This window comes from Lytechinus pictus, chromosome 9 (assembly GCF_037042905.1).
Source record: "Lytechinus pictus isolate F3 Inbred chromosome 9, Lp3.0, whole genome shotgun sequence".
NCBI classification, from domain to species: domain Eukaryota; kingdom Metazoa; phylum Echinodermata; class Echinoidea; order Temnopleuroida; family Toxopneustidae; genus Lytechinus; species Lytechinus pictus.
Genome location: NC_087253.1, coordinates 12806542 through 12820238, shown reverse-complemented (window position 1 = coordinate 12820238; position 13697 = coordinate 12806542). Strand labels below are relative to the sequence as shown.

At 36.4% G+C, this 13697-nt stretch overlaps 1 protein-coding gene across 4 annotated transcripts in view; it reads left to right on the top strand.

The window, feature by feature from the left end:
- Window positions 1–3991, top strand: part of LOC129268263 (DENN domain-containing protein 2B-like) — a 52764-nt gene extending 48773 nt beyond the window's left edge. For 2 of the 4 annotated variants that reach the window (XM_064104721.1, XM_054905833.2), the window contains one exon: window positions 945–3991. In XM_064104721.1, the coding sequence (XP_063960791.1) occupies window positions 945–1015 (71 nt within the window). In that variant the 3' untranslated portion in view covers window positions 1016–3991. The remainder of the gene's footprint in view (window positions 1–944) is intronic. The other 2 variants (XM_064104720.1, XM_054905832.2) reach the window with 1 other exon arrangement.
- Window positions 3992–13697: the final 9706 nt, after the last annotated feature.

Sequence of the window (13697 nt, the reverse complement as noted above, 5' to 3'; positions counted from 1 at the left end):
ATGGCATGTCAACTCATACTCCATGCTGTACTGTACAAGGAAATTCTCTTATTTGCAAGGTTTTTGTCTTATTAAAGAGCATCAATCTTGGCTACAGTTCAGTAATTTCCACCAGGGATTGTTTTCTTTCAGGAACACCCACACTCGGGCTGTGGTTATCTTTTTCCTCTTCCTCTCTTGGCTAGCACTGTTAGAAACAGAATATATGCGGAAAAGAAAACACAATTATATGAAAATAAACAACAGAGTGTTTCATGAAGCCTCTTATCGGTGATTAGCAATGCCTGATTTGCTCTGAGCCAATCAGATGCGAGTATTTCAGTACTTTGTAACAGTTCAAAGTCAATGACTTTGTTTCATGCAATGCTCCCCCGCGGTATCTCTATGGCTGTTTGAAACCAAGTGGCTTTTGGCCAAGATTGTTGAGACTGAACAGTGCAATGAAAAGTGTGGATCTCTGCGGCCTTTTCACTGCAATCAAAGGAGGATCAAAGTTAAATTTTCAGAAGGAATTTAAAGGGAAACATAACATTTATACATATAGTTACATGGAGTTGCATGGAATGCATACATGTATATAAAAGAAAAACTAAGATCAAGGTTCTGATGAATAAAATGAGAGTTGGAATATTAACATGAAGTTCTGGGAAATTCCAAACTTGCAAATTCTAAAATAATTGTACACTGAGTGGTGTCCGGTTATATTTTCTTTACTTGGTATCAAATTAAAGCCTACATGTTTCTTATGGTTTATCCAGATTTGTTCATAATAAAATTTCGGAACTTACAATATTTCATTTTAGTGTATGTTTATGTCTATGTTGTATTTACTCATGAATATTGTACGTATGAACATACATGTAGACTGATCTAGCATTTAAGTGATGTAACTTTATACATTATCTTCAAGATTAAAGCATCAATTTTCTTTTCCTATTCTGCAGGTATGAAGCTGGCTGAATCGGCAAAGATCGCCCAGAAGCGAATGAAACAGAACTTTGAGGATAAAATTTGACATATGGCTCCCGAAACCCCGTCCAAAGCGCCTCGGGAGCCACTGAATTATAAAGCAGTGCGTCGAGTGACGGGGCATGACCTTCGACATATGGTCATATGATAGGACGCAGTGACAAGTGATCATGACATGAAGTCACACTAGCTATGTTGCTCCACTGAGGAAGTGTCAGCATCAGCTTCAAAGGAGATGTTGTGCGAAAGTGAATGGGGAATATATGTTACCTTGAGGTACACCTATGGCACATTCAACATGTCCCCATGAGATGAAAATTGCAGGAATCTAAAAGGGGAATTTGAGGTCTAGAAGTGATGATGAGAGAAAGCAGATGAGGACTATATGATGCCCTCTGGTACACCAGTAACCCATGCACCTTGTCAATTCAGCCTCAAATGAAAAGGTTGGAGAAAATAAATGGGGAATATATGTTGCCCTGGGAAACACAATGCAGCATATCAGCTCGCGATGAATATTGCAGGAATGAAAAAAATCTAAGCCTCTGTCGCTGATATTTATTGGGAGTCAAATGACATAGCTGTAGGATGGAGACTATACATGCCCTTACATGTAGGTTTATATTTCATCACTCTGATATGACTCCTTGCCTGACATAGACCTCAAGATAGGCTACAGTGCTCTTCAGTGTATATTCAAGATTCAAGAGACAGTCTGGTAGTTCTTCTTAGCAGAGCACACGATCTTAAAGTCAGAAATTTGAATGTCCCAGCATCTGGAGATTTGCTAGTTGACTCTAATCATCTTAAAAGCCTTGTTCATTCCATCCGCTCTATCTTCATATTTCTGGGATTCCAATTGAGCGTGAAATACAAACCATTCCAGAGGCAGTTTGATGTCTCCAAGGTTCTGAAACAACCTCAATGATTCTGTAGAACCATGACCCTTGGAATGAGATGCCTGATCCTCTTCAATCAACATTGTGCAGTTTCTTTTGACTTCACTGTAGTAAGCTGTATTAGTTTAATGTGGATCAAATGATAGGTAGTCTCTCACAGAGTACTGTTGGAAGATCAGAAGCTTCAACAGGCTGCAACTTCCTGCAAGCTTGCAGTTCAGCCTTCAAAGTTAGGAGATTAAAAAGCAGGGTTAAAGACTGAAGAAAGTCGGTAAATTAGATGTTCAATATGTGCATTCTCAACCCCTAGCATCTCTCTTGGTGATTTTCAGGATGATTCTTTGGGTAAAATACTACCTGAAATACAGAAACAACCATTAAACTGACAAACAGGTATAAACGCACATGTGCAGCATCATTAAAATTTGCACAAATTGTTACTCCTTTTATGGTCAGGACAGAGAGTATTTTCTAGGCTTGTTCCTGATGGTAGAATCTCACACCCTGGTACTTTTTTAAGGTACCAAAAGAAGTCCAAGTAAGGTTCTGTCGCAGCTTCCAGTGTGAATTTCTTTGTATTTTCAAGCTCCCTTTTCTTGTTGTCAAGGGAAAATTGAGTAAAGTTTATGGGCAGCATTTCATAAAAGTAAATAGTCGGGGATTTCCACTGACTATTGTTTTAAGCTTCCCAATTTGCTCAGAGCAAATTTGACAGTGAAAATTCTTGACAATATGCTTCGTGAAATTTTTCACTGATTTCCCCTGACTGGTAGTCTAATCAAGGCTTTAATTCTCTGACGACAGACTGCATGTAGAGCCCGTGGTACAAAGAGTTGCGACTTATCCAATCAATCTTAATTATGGAAAGCCATTTATGTTGTAATTCTTCATCTCTGATGCATTGTTCCTTTGTAAACAAAAAAGGATGAAGCTGAGTAGTAAAACAAATAATGCACTGGTGTTTGTCATATTTAGATCTCATCGTAAAAGGATTTATTTTAGATCATGGTTACATTGGCTTCCCATAGTTCAGATTGATTGGATCAGTTGCATCTTCCTGTGAGACGGGCCTGTATAATTCAGTCACTGACTTGAATTGTCGGACTATCTGAGCTGCTGCCAAGTAGTAGTACTCACTCTGTATTTCAAACTGAAATGTTAATATATTGATCGTTTTGTGCAAGGTGTTGTAAATGACCGTGTTTTCTGTTTTGTTCTATTTAATCGATCGTTGAAAAAATTGATAGACTTTGCAAAGTGTTTGTCACTCTTGTGATTATGGTGGTAGTTGTGAATATTATTATGCTGAAAGTAAATAGGCCACACTAGAATTCCTCAATTCTATTCTCTTCTCATGATTCGAAAATGTTCAATTCTTTTTTATAGCATTAAATCATCGAGAATCATTGTTTGATAAAAGTCTCTGTAAATGGGTCAGTGTAGGTGACTCATTTTGGAAGTTTCTTGGAAATGACACAAGTCAGATCCATTTCCCCCTGTGTCTGTGAGTATTGTTTCTCGTCTCCCTCCCCCCTCTCTTCGCTTTATGTATGTCTGTCTGTAGGTATCTTACTTTCTCTCTCCATCTCTGTCTTTCTCTTTGTCTCTCTATTTCTCTCTTCCGTTCTCTCTCTGCCTGTTTGTCACTCTTTCTGTCTGTCTGTCTCTCTCTCTATCTCTTTCATCATCATTCTATGTCACTCACTTCTTCTTCCTCCTCCCAGAACTTAGAACAAAAAAAGAAAGAATTAAGAAACTCTACCAATTTTCACATGAAACAATTATGAATTTTCTGAATTTTAATAAGTTCAGAGCAAAGTAGTTGCGGAAAACTATTAAGGTTCCCTTTATGAAACAATGAACCCCTGATTCTTCATTGCCAAGTTATGAAATACAAAATACGGATCAATTCCGGTTCTTTGATGTACAGATAGAATGTATTTGACAATTGCTGCATCTTGAATTAAAATGATAAAAATAAACTAAATGTTCACCACTTGAGAAGAGTGAGTGAAAATGGCAAAAGAAAATATGAGATCAAAATAGTACTACATTTACTGTGTGTTTGCTGGTCATAAAGTAGCTATTTTACTAAAAACAAGCTATGTTTAATGATGTACAAAGTATTTTATGTGAATCTACAATGTATAATGCTCGTATTCCATTGATGTTGAAGTAGAAATATGTACATAACTCGATCATTGTGTTAAAAGTGCCACTGAATGAAAAATGTTGAAATGATTGAGAAACAAGTTTGGACAAGTTGTAAATAGTTGTGTGTAATATATATATGCATTTCCAAGGAAAGATTTACAAATTATAACTGAGCATAGTATATATGATGATTATATAATTTCAATATCTTAATATACATATTCCTGCTGTATATATTGCAATCTTCTTTGCATGCAAATAATGGTGTTTTTCTGAATTTATTACTAAACATGTATAGGGCTTTAGACTGTACATGACATTTCTAGGAATTTTGTAAAATTTTGTTCATTATTTCATTTGATCATAGCTTAATCCATTTCCTACTGGAAACAAACTGTCCCTGTACAAGTCTATGGGAATGGCAGAATTCAGTAGTCAACGGGTTATAAACCCATTGAAGACTGGAACCTGATGGTCTCTGTGCAAAGCCTATAGGAATCACAGAATTCAGTATTCAATAGGTTAACCCATTGCTTACTGGAACCAAATAGTCACCTGTACAAAGTCCATGCTACTAGATTATATCACTTTAATTTGTGTTTTTTCATATTTTGATAGTCAACATATGGTCAATGGTTCTAGATATGTTTTATGCACCATATAACTATTGAAATAAATCTGTAATAATTTATTTCAAGGATGTGAAATAAATTTGTATGCAGTTTTTGTTTTTGTTTTTTTTTAATAATTATGTGAAAGTACATGTAGTACAGAGTACCTCTTATCCAGAAGAAAAGCAATTCAGAATTGTTTAATAGATCAATGGACCCTTTTTAAACAATTTGCAAAATGTTGTCTTCCTAACTTATGTCTAAAACGTTTCATTGGATAGGTTTTTTTTTTTGTACTTATAATTTGAAGGAAAATCTTTTTAAATGCCCTGGCACTGCAGCAAGTAGGTAAAAGATTTCCAATTGAAATTACAAGCTTCAAATTACAATTCTGATTGGTGAATTATTTCATTAGTCCCCGATTATGTTTGTTTGTATATCTGGGGCCTATTGCATAAAAGTTACCATTATGGTAACTTTGCCATCCAATGGTGACTTGCATGGAATCCTTGGTTTTGATTGGCTGTTGATCAGCATTACCATGGTAGTTACCATTGGATGGCATTGTTACCATATTAACTTATGCAACGGGGACCAGGGTGGTGTTTCAGAAAGAGTTGAGTGTGGCTTAGGCATTCATGCTTAAAATCAGACGTGCTGATATGTACCACAATTTAATTGATTAATAATCAGTAGTGCACGTCCTCTTAATATAGTTTGACCAATACGATTATGCCTTTTATACTGCACAAAACTTGAAATTTAAGTGCAAATCGAAGTCACACTTATCATTGTGAAACACCCCACTATCATGAAAATTGTGCCCTCAAAACACCCCCTCCCCACGGAAAACATGAGAAATTGAAGAGTTTTCACTAAGCATGTAGGTCCTGTGAGAGTTTTTATATGTTGCAATTTTGAGTTTGTATTATACTTTGAGACGTTCTTATTCAAACTCTTTGGCCCGAATTCACAAAGGTGGTTTTGAAAACCCACGGTTGAATCCATGGTTTATGCAGATTTTCTGTATAAATTACGCTTATTTTACCGCGTATTTAATCAGAATGTCTAATGCTGATGCGCGTTTTGTCACAGTGTGCCAAATTGACACCTCTTGCCGTGGTTATCCACGCTATTTTATTCATGAGTCCACTGTTTTGAATAATAAGTCCACTCTTCATTCAAACGGTGGACTCATAATAAAATACCGTACCTTACCATGGTAACAGGCGTCAATTTGGCACACTGTGACAAAAGCGCGCATCAGCATTGGACATGTTTTATACACGCGCCCAATACGCGCTAAATTAAGCGTAATTTATACAGGAAATCAGCATAAACCATGGATTCAACAGTGCGTTTTCAAAACCACCTTTGTGAATTTGGGCCTATATGTTACAGTCACACTTGTGAAACATACTCTAGACAGACAAAATCCATTTTTGTTATTACCAATGACATACCATCAGTCGGTTTGGAATCGATTCCATTGGTACGACTGTAGCGTTTGTATCATATTACATTTGATTTAGCTGAATGTATTAGCGCAATTCTTATGTTTTAGGTGCTCAGAAGATAGAAGAGAAACATTCTGGAACATATTAATATTCTTTGGGATTTTCTTCTTATCTCTATATTCAGTTACCCAAATGATTAATGTTTTATATCTTGTATTTATTTTATCTTATTCACCACAATTTTGTTGTTTTTTTAACCAGATGTTTGAAGTATTACAGTAGCAGAGTTTATATATACATTGCAATTTTCTTTGTATCAGCTGATTTATGTTTAAGAAGCAACTCTCATAATCTAATTATAGAGTATAGGTCAATTTTGTTTTATATATATATTTATTAGTTATCTACATGCTTTGCTCATGGTAGTATATTTCTTTCATATCTTTATCTTAAAAGTGTAAAATGTATCTTTTGTAAAGGTTTGAGCTTTCAATTTACTTTCAAAGTCTGGACCAAAATTTAAAAGTCTTTCCAAACTTTTTTTCTCAAAACTGAAGGGTAAAATATAATGTCCGTTGTCTATACATTCTCACTTTATTTTTGTTTTCTTTGAAGTACTGCAATTCGGAAATCAGTTATTGTTATTGATCATACATGTAGTTCTCTTTCATGGTTATTTCTATGAAAAAAAAATGAAAATCTTGCAATAAATACATGTCTTTTGCTATGGAGCAAACTATATTATGTACAAGAGAGGTATGATTTTCATTATTTTGTTCCATCAGAAGACTTTTTTATACCTTGATTGGGTATACCGGTAAGTGCGAAAGAGAGAGGGTGAGAGATAGAGAAAGAGATGAGAGAGAAGAAAGAGCGAGAGCCGGGGGGGGGGGGGGAGAGAGACATCGACAAAGAGGCAGTAATGTACCTAAAAAATGGGGGGGCATGGTTGCAAGAGAAGGAAATTAGCAAATGTTTTGAAAATCTACATATGAAAAATTATTTTTTTTTTTACATTTAAACAATATATTTTTACAATAGAAAAATATATAACATTCTACCATTTTTCCACTTTCCTTTATTTTTTCCCCTTGGTCATGGAATTTTTAAAGGCCCCCCCCCCCCCTTCCATCTTTTCACCATTGGAAGAAGGAGAGAGACTGATGCATGATAGTTGACCGTGAAGGGAAAGAGAGAAGAGACAGGCAGAGGAGAGAGAGAGAGGAAGAAACAGAAAAAGAGAGAGGGAGTGAAGAGGGGGATAGACATGAGACAGAAAGAACTACTTTGCAAGGATCCCAATAGTTAACATTTTGAATTTATTAAAAAGGTATAAAGAAGAAAATTTAGATGATTATGATGATGATCGTGAAACATTTAATGTCTCCCTCGTTTCATCTGTTTTGTTTTTGCTTTGGTTTTTTTTTTTTTTTTACTTTGATATTGTGTAATGCTGCATCATAGGCCTTGTTTGTTTGCTATTTCAACTGTTTCCCAGTATGCAGTGAACAAATAATTCTTTCCTTAATCCTCATGTAAATCTTTTAACAACATCATGTATATATGCAGTGGTATGCACCCCACCCCCGTTAGGATAGATTTTTGAGGGATTTTCGCTTTGTTCTTTGGCCCCTTCGAGAAAAAACATCAAATCTTGCGATGGTACTGGTCGGAATTGGTTCAATACAAGCCAATCACAAGGTTTATTGACCTATGCAATTACATTTAATTTTAATACGCACTTTCTGATCCATTCATTGGACGAAAGTCGCCGCACCACGCCCATCAACAGCGACGTCATTATCGAAACGAGAAAGACATTCGAATTAGTACTTCAAAGGAAATGTTTCTAATGAAATGATGTCCTTCTCGAAGCTGTTGTGGCAAATAAGATCAACATTAATATTCGGTAAGAAAGCATTTAGGCCTACATTACAATATTTTGAAATATTCCTGCTGCATTGGCATTGTGCTTAAAATGATAATATCGCAGCAAATTCTCAACCCAATCATCGCTTGGCACCGTCAATCTCGGTCCACATCTTCATGAGATAACTTGCCCTGAACTCCCCGTAGGCAAAGCGTCAGAACGCGATGCAGCAAATGCACAGGCCAAGAATCACCCGGCGATGAGTGTGCACCTCGACTTCAGTCAAGTAACGTTAGATCTAACCAGTATTGTAGGCCTTGCTAGGCGGGAAATGAAACATCAGTAACTTAATTGAAGTTAACGATGTTAAGAACAAAATACACATTAAGTTTACTGGTTTAAAATCTAGTTCGAATCGTGTCTATTAATTAATGCTGGGCCCATGCCATGGACATGGCCAGGCTAGACCAAAAAGCTTCAGTCTCTGTATTTTGGTTGTTCCGCTGAACTGCGTTGTCAGAAATTGTTATAAATCCCCAGAAATGACTGTTATTCCTGTCTATGGCCAGGCATAAACCATGTCTGCGCAACATTGTTAGGCCTAACTTCAAAGTTCAATTCAAGTAAGGCCTAACGTTAGAGTTGAGATTTAACTTTTATTTTTATTTCACAAAAAAAATCAGTTGAGAATGTTGCTTATAATGTTATATATAATGTGTGTCAAAAATCTCATTAGAAAATTGAAAGAAATATATGATTTTCTTGGAATAATCCTTTGCCAGTCATTTTCAGATTGAACAAAAAAAAATTGCGCCCCATGGCCATGTCTAACTTTCTTTGTTGAGCCTCCCTCAGGTGATGGTTCATGTACGTTTCACTTCAATTTACTAAAGTTTGTGTAGTGTAGCGGTAGTGAAGTGTAGTGGAGCATCACGAACCGTCACCTGGTTATGTTGAGCCAAGTTGAGGACACCTGTCATGAGTGTCTGTAACCAAATCGGGCATTGTATAGTTGACGATAGTTGAGTTGCAATTAATGTAATGTTGGGTTTAACATTTAATAGGATTGTGGGTCTGTTGTCTGTACACTTTAATACGTCAGCAGATGAAAACATCATATTTTGCTCTAGATTTTCTCAAAATTCATTTAGATTAGTAGCAAAAATAGTTGTGACAATTTGTGCCTTGTGATTGCAAAGCTCATGTAATAATCGTTTTGTCTGGACGTTATGTTAATACATGTAGTTGCAATCAGTGCAAGTTTTTGCAATGCCTCATTATTAGACTAGAATGTTTGTCTAAACTATAGTTTAATTTTCAAAGAAAATGTAAGTCAGAATAGTACGGTAGGCCTACAAGTCATTTGGTTAAATGCACATTTGTAGTTGATTTGCATTAACTGTAATTGGAACTCAATTTCTAGCAAAGCCCAATGCTGAAAATTTTGAGACGTGGAGTCTATGCTTGATTTGCAATTAAAGTTTAAAAGATGCAATTTTATTTTTTTGCAATCCCCCATTATTTGACTCTGTGCTTGCAATTGATCCTCTATCTGTACAAATGCATCCTAAAATCATCATTCCCACCATTAATTATCTATGCTTAATATTATATTGTGGTGAAATGACCCTTATAAGTCTGTATATTTAAAGGGCAAGTCCACCCCAACAAAACGTTGATGTGAATATAAAAATCCAACAAGCGTAACACTAAACATTTTATCAAAATCGGATGTAAAATGAGAAAGTTATTACATTTTTGATTTTTTCTTATTTTCACAAAACAGTTATATACACATCCTAATTGGTATGCAAATGAGGGGAGTGAGGACGTCACTCACTATTTATTTTGTATTTTATTGTATGAAATATGAAATATTATAAATTTTCCTCATTATCCTAAGAAACAGATTTCTCCCTCCCTTAACATATGGAAATACCATTTTTTCATCATTTTATGGTTCAGTCAAGTTGGTCCTTATGGTCAAATCTGTTTTAAAGAATTGAAATATTGTATACCCCGGTAATTCAAACAATTAAAAAAAAAATAGTGAGTGAGGGACATCATTGACTTATTTGCATATCACTAAATTGTGCATATAACTGTTTTATGAAAATAAGCAAAACTTTAAAATGCCATAACTTTGTTATTTTGCATCTGATTCTGATGAAATTTTCAGCTTGTTTCATGCTTGTTTGATTTTCTCTCGATTAAAATCAATAATTTTTGTGATAAATCTTGGCTACAAATGTTCCAATAATTTCTAAACATTTTTTCATCTAATTAAATTTTCTATTTTCTCTGTTTTCTAATGATATCTGCATGTCTATATCGTCATTGCCATCATATTATTTGTTTGTCATCACTTTGCTTCCATTTCCAGATTTACACATATTGGTGAATATCTGCATGGGATGACTGGTCATTTCAATCTCAACATTGTTTTCAAGCCTTGAAGATGAGCAACATATTCAAGAGACTCCGGCTGATGGGGAGGAGTAAGGAGACAGAAGAGGTGAATGGAAATGATGGGGTGGAGCCACAGAAGAACAATAGGATGCAAATTGACACAGGTATGCAGATACTCCTTTATGACTAATTTTTGCAGCCCTTTTGGTTATTATTTCATAATTCTTCACAACTAGGAAAAATTCAGAATTTGCTCATCAAATATCTATGGCCAGTGACAGGTACACTGAGGCCAATAATGTGTGATTTCAAGTTCAGTGTTTGGTGTTGGTGTTGAGAGCGTGAAAAGGCTGCTGAACTGAGCTGGGTTCAGAAGAATAATAACGGTTGTGTTATCGTTAGCTAGCGTCATGTCACGCTTCTGCGCTGCTAGATCATCTCAAGCGAGAACTTCTCATCGACGAAATAGAAATCGAGGAGAAATTACAGTAAAATCTCATTGTACAGAATGCAAAGGCTAACATCACTTCAAGAATCCAAAAGAGTAAACATTACTGTCTGGGCTTCAATGATTTATGCCAGTTGTGGTAACGATATCAAAATGAGTTCAAACAGAGTCCAATAACATTAGTATTACCACGAAAGTGTGTTTATGAATAAAGAATATGTGCCAAAAGACTTTGGTATTATGTGTAATTGCTGAGAAATGAGCAAAATATAGCACAGAATTCCATCAAATGTCTGGCATTTTTTGAATAAAAATAATAAACTGTCCCACATACGCAATTGTGTGTTAGTGATCATCAGAATTATTGGTTTTCAGCTAAGATTTCATGATTTCACAAAGCTAATTGTTTTATACATTAATGTACCAAATGAGCATTAACCTTGCAAGACTTTGTCATGAAATAATTGTTTGCTGCAACTACATGTACACTGTTGATCATAAAGGTGGAATATTTTTTTTCACCAAATTTTCACAGCGCAATTATTACAACATGATTTGAATATGGAATTTATGGTGCATGATAACCACTTTACTTTATTATTCTGCCTTTTACACACGTTTGACAGTGATATTTTACAAGTTTATGTCCTAAGCGATGGATGTCATGAGCATAGAACAACAATGACGACAATATACAGTAAATTAAAGGATCATGAGATATTTATTTTCAATCTCTCTCAGTTTTCCAGATGACTTCTTTTTTGTGATTTCATGGACAAATTTGCATCAAACTTGAGTCATTGTTCTTACTCAGTCACTAGTATCAGGTATGTCCACCCCTGGCACGAACCAGCGCATGCAGACGTCGTGGCATGCTGTCCACTAGCTTGTTGATGACATCAACAGGCATAGCGTCCCATTCTTCCCTTAGAGCATCTGCCAACTCCTGCAGATTTTGAGGAATGACCTCTCTATCGTTGATGGCTCGGCCTAGGGCATCCCATGCATGCTCTATGGGGTTCATATCCGGCGAACAAGCTGGCCATGGCAACTGTACGACGCCCTCTGCCTCCAGGAATTCCCTTACTGCAGCGGCCCTGTGCGGTCTAGCGTTGTCATCCTGCAGTCGGAAATTGTGTCCATACACTCGTCTTGCATATGGAAGACAGTGGAACTCCAAGATATCCCTGTAGGTGGCGGCGTTGACGTTTCCGTCCGGAACCACCAGTGGCATTTTCCCTCCATAATGGATGCTGGCCCATATCATCACTGAGCCGCCTCCGCCTTGAGTCGTCTCGTGGATACATTCATCGCGAAGGTTTTCCCCGGCTAATCGACGAACTCGTTGTCTCCCATCCTTTCGGTCAAGGATGAACCGGCTCTCGTCCGTGAAGACCACATGTTGTCAATGTCCTGGATGAAGCCTTCTGTGCTCCCTAGCGCAAATAAGACGAACTACTCTGTGGCGAACAGACAGGCGTGGACATTTGGTCAACCGTCGTGCTCGGTACCCAGGACCAAAATCCAGTTAAAACCAATTAGGGCAAAACCAATTGAAACCAGTTGGCCAACTGGTTTCAATAGGGAAATTGGAACAACTGGTTCCAATTGAAAACCAGTTGCCAATTGGTTCCAGTTAAAACCAACTGGTTCCAATTGAAAACCAGTTGCCAATTGGTTCCAGTTAAAACCAATTGGGCAACTGGAACCAGTTGGCAATCGGTGTCAATTGGTTCCAGTTGTTCCAATTTCCCTATTAACACCAATTGAATCCAATTGGAGGCAACTGGTTTCAATTGGTTCCAGTTGAAACCAATTGGAGGCAACTGGATTCAACTGGAACCAGTTGAAACCAATTGGTTTCCAACTGGATCCAATTGGAACTAATTGGAATGAACTTAATTAGTTACAAATTAATTAGCATGCATTTGCACTAACTATTGCTCATATGCCAACACAGAAGCAGTATTATATGTCTATTGATACCAATGTAAAGGGCATTGATAAAATACAGACTTTCATATGTATATATTATATGGAAGATCTTCAAATATATGTATTTTTATTTGATGTAATTTGGTAACAGTTAGTGGTGTACTAATTATCCTTTAATCTGTTTTAATTATAATCTATAACATTTATGAACATGGTTTTCACTGCTAAGTATTCTAAATACTTATCTTTAAAAAGTGTGGCACTTGAAATTGAAAAGAATTAAATAGATACATTGTTAATGATGATGAATCTCATAAAACATTAATCTGTGCACACTGGCAGATAATATGCAAATTAACTGGTTTCAATTGGATCCAGTTGGGTAACTGGAAAATTTCCAATTGGAAACCAATTGGAAATCATTTCCAGTTACCCAACTGGTTCCAGTTTTATTTCCAGTTACCCAACTGGTTCCAATTAGAATTCATTTCAAATTACCCATCTTTCCAGTTAGAAGTCATCTCCAGTTACCCAATTGGTACCAGTTAGGATTTCCAGTTACACAACTGCATGGTTCAAGTTAGGATTTCCAGTTACCCAACTGGTTCCAGTTAGAAATCATTTCCAGTTGGAAGTCATTTCCAGTTACCCAACTGGTTCCAGTTAGGATTTCCAGTTGCCCAACTGGTTCCAGTTGGGATTTCCAGTTACTCAACTGGTTCCAGTTGGAAGTCATTTCCAATTGGAAGTCATTTCCAGTTACCCAACTGGTTCCAGTTAGGATTTCCAGTTACCCAACTGGTTCCAGTTAGAAATCATTTCCAGTTGGAAGTCATTTCCAGTTACCCAACTGGTTCCAGTTAGGATTTCCAGTTGCCCAACTGGTTCCAGTTGGGATTTCCAGTTACTCAACTGGTTCCAGTTGGAAGTCATTTCCAATTGGAA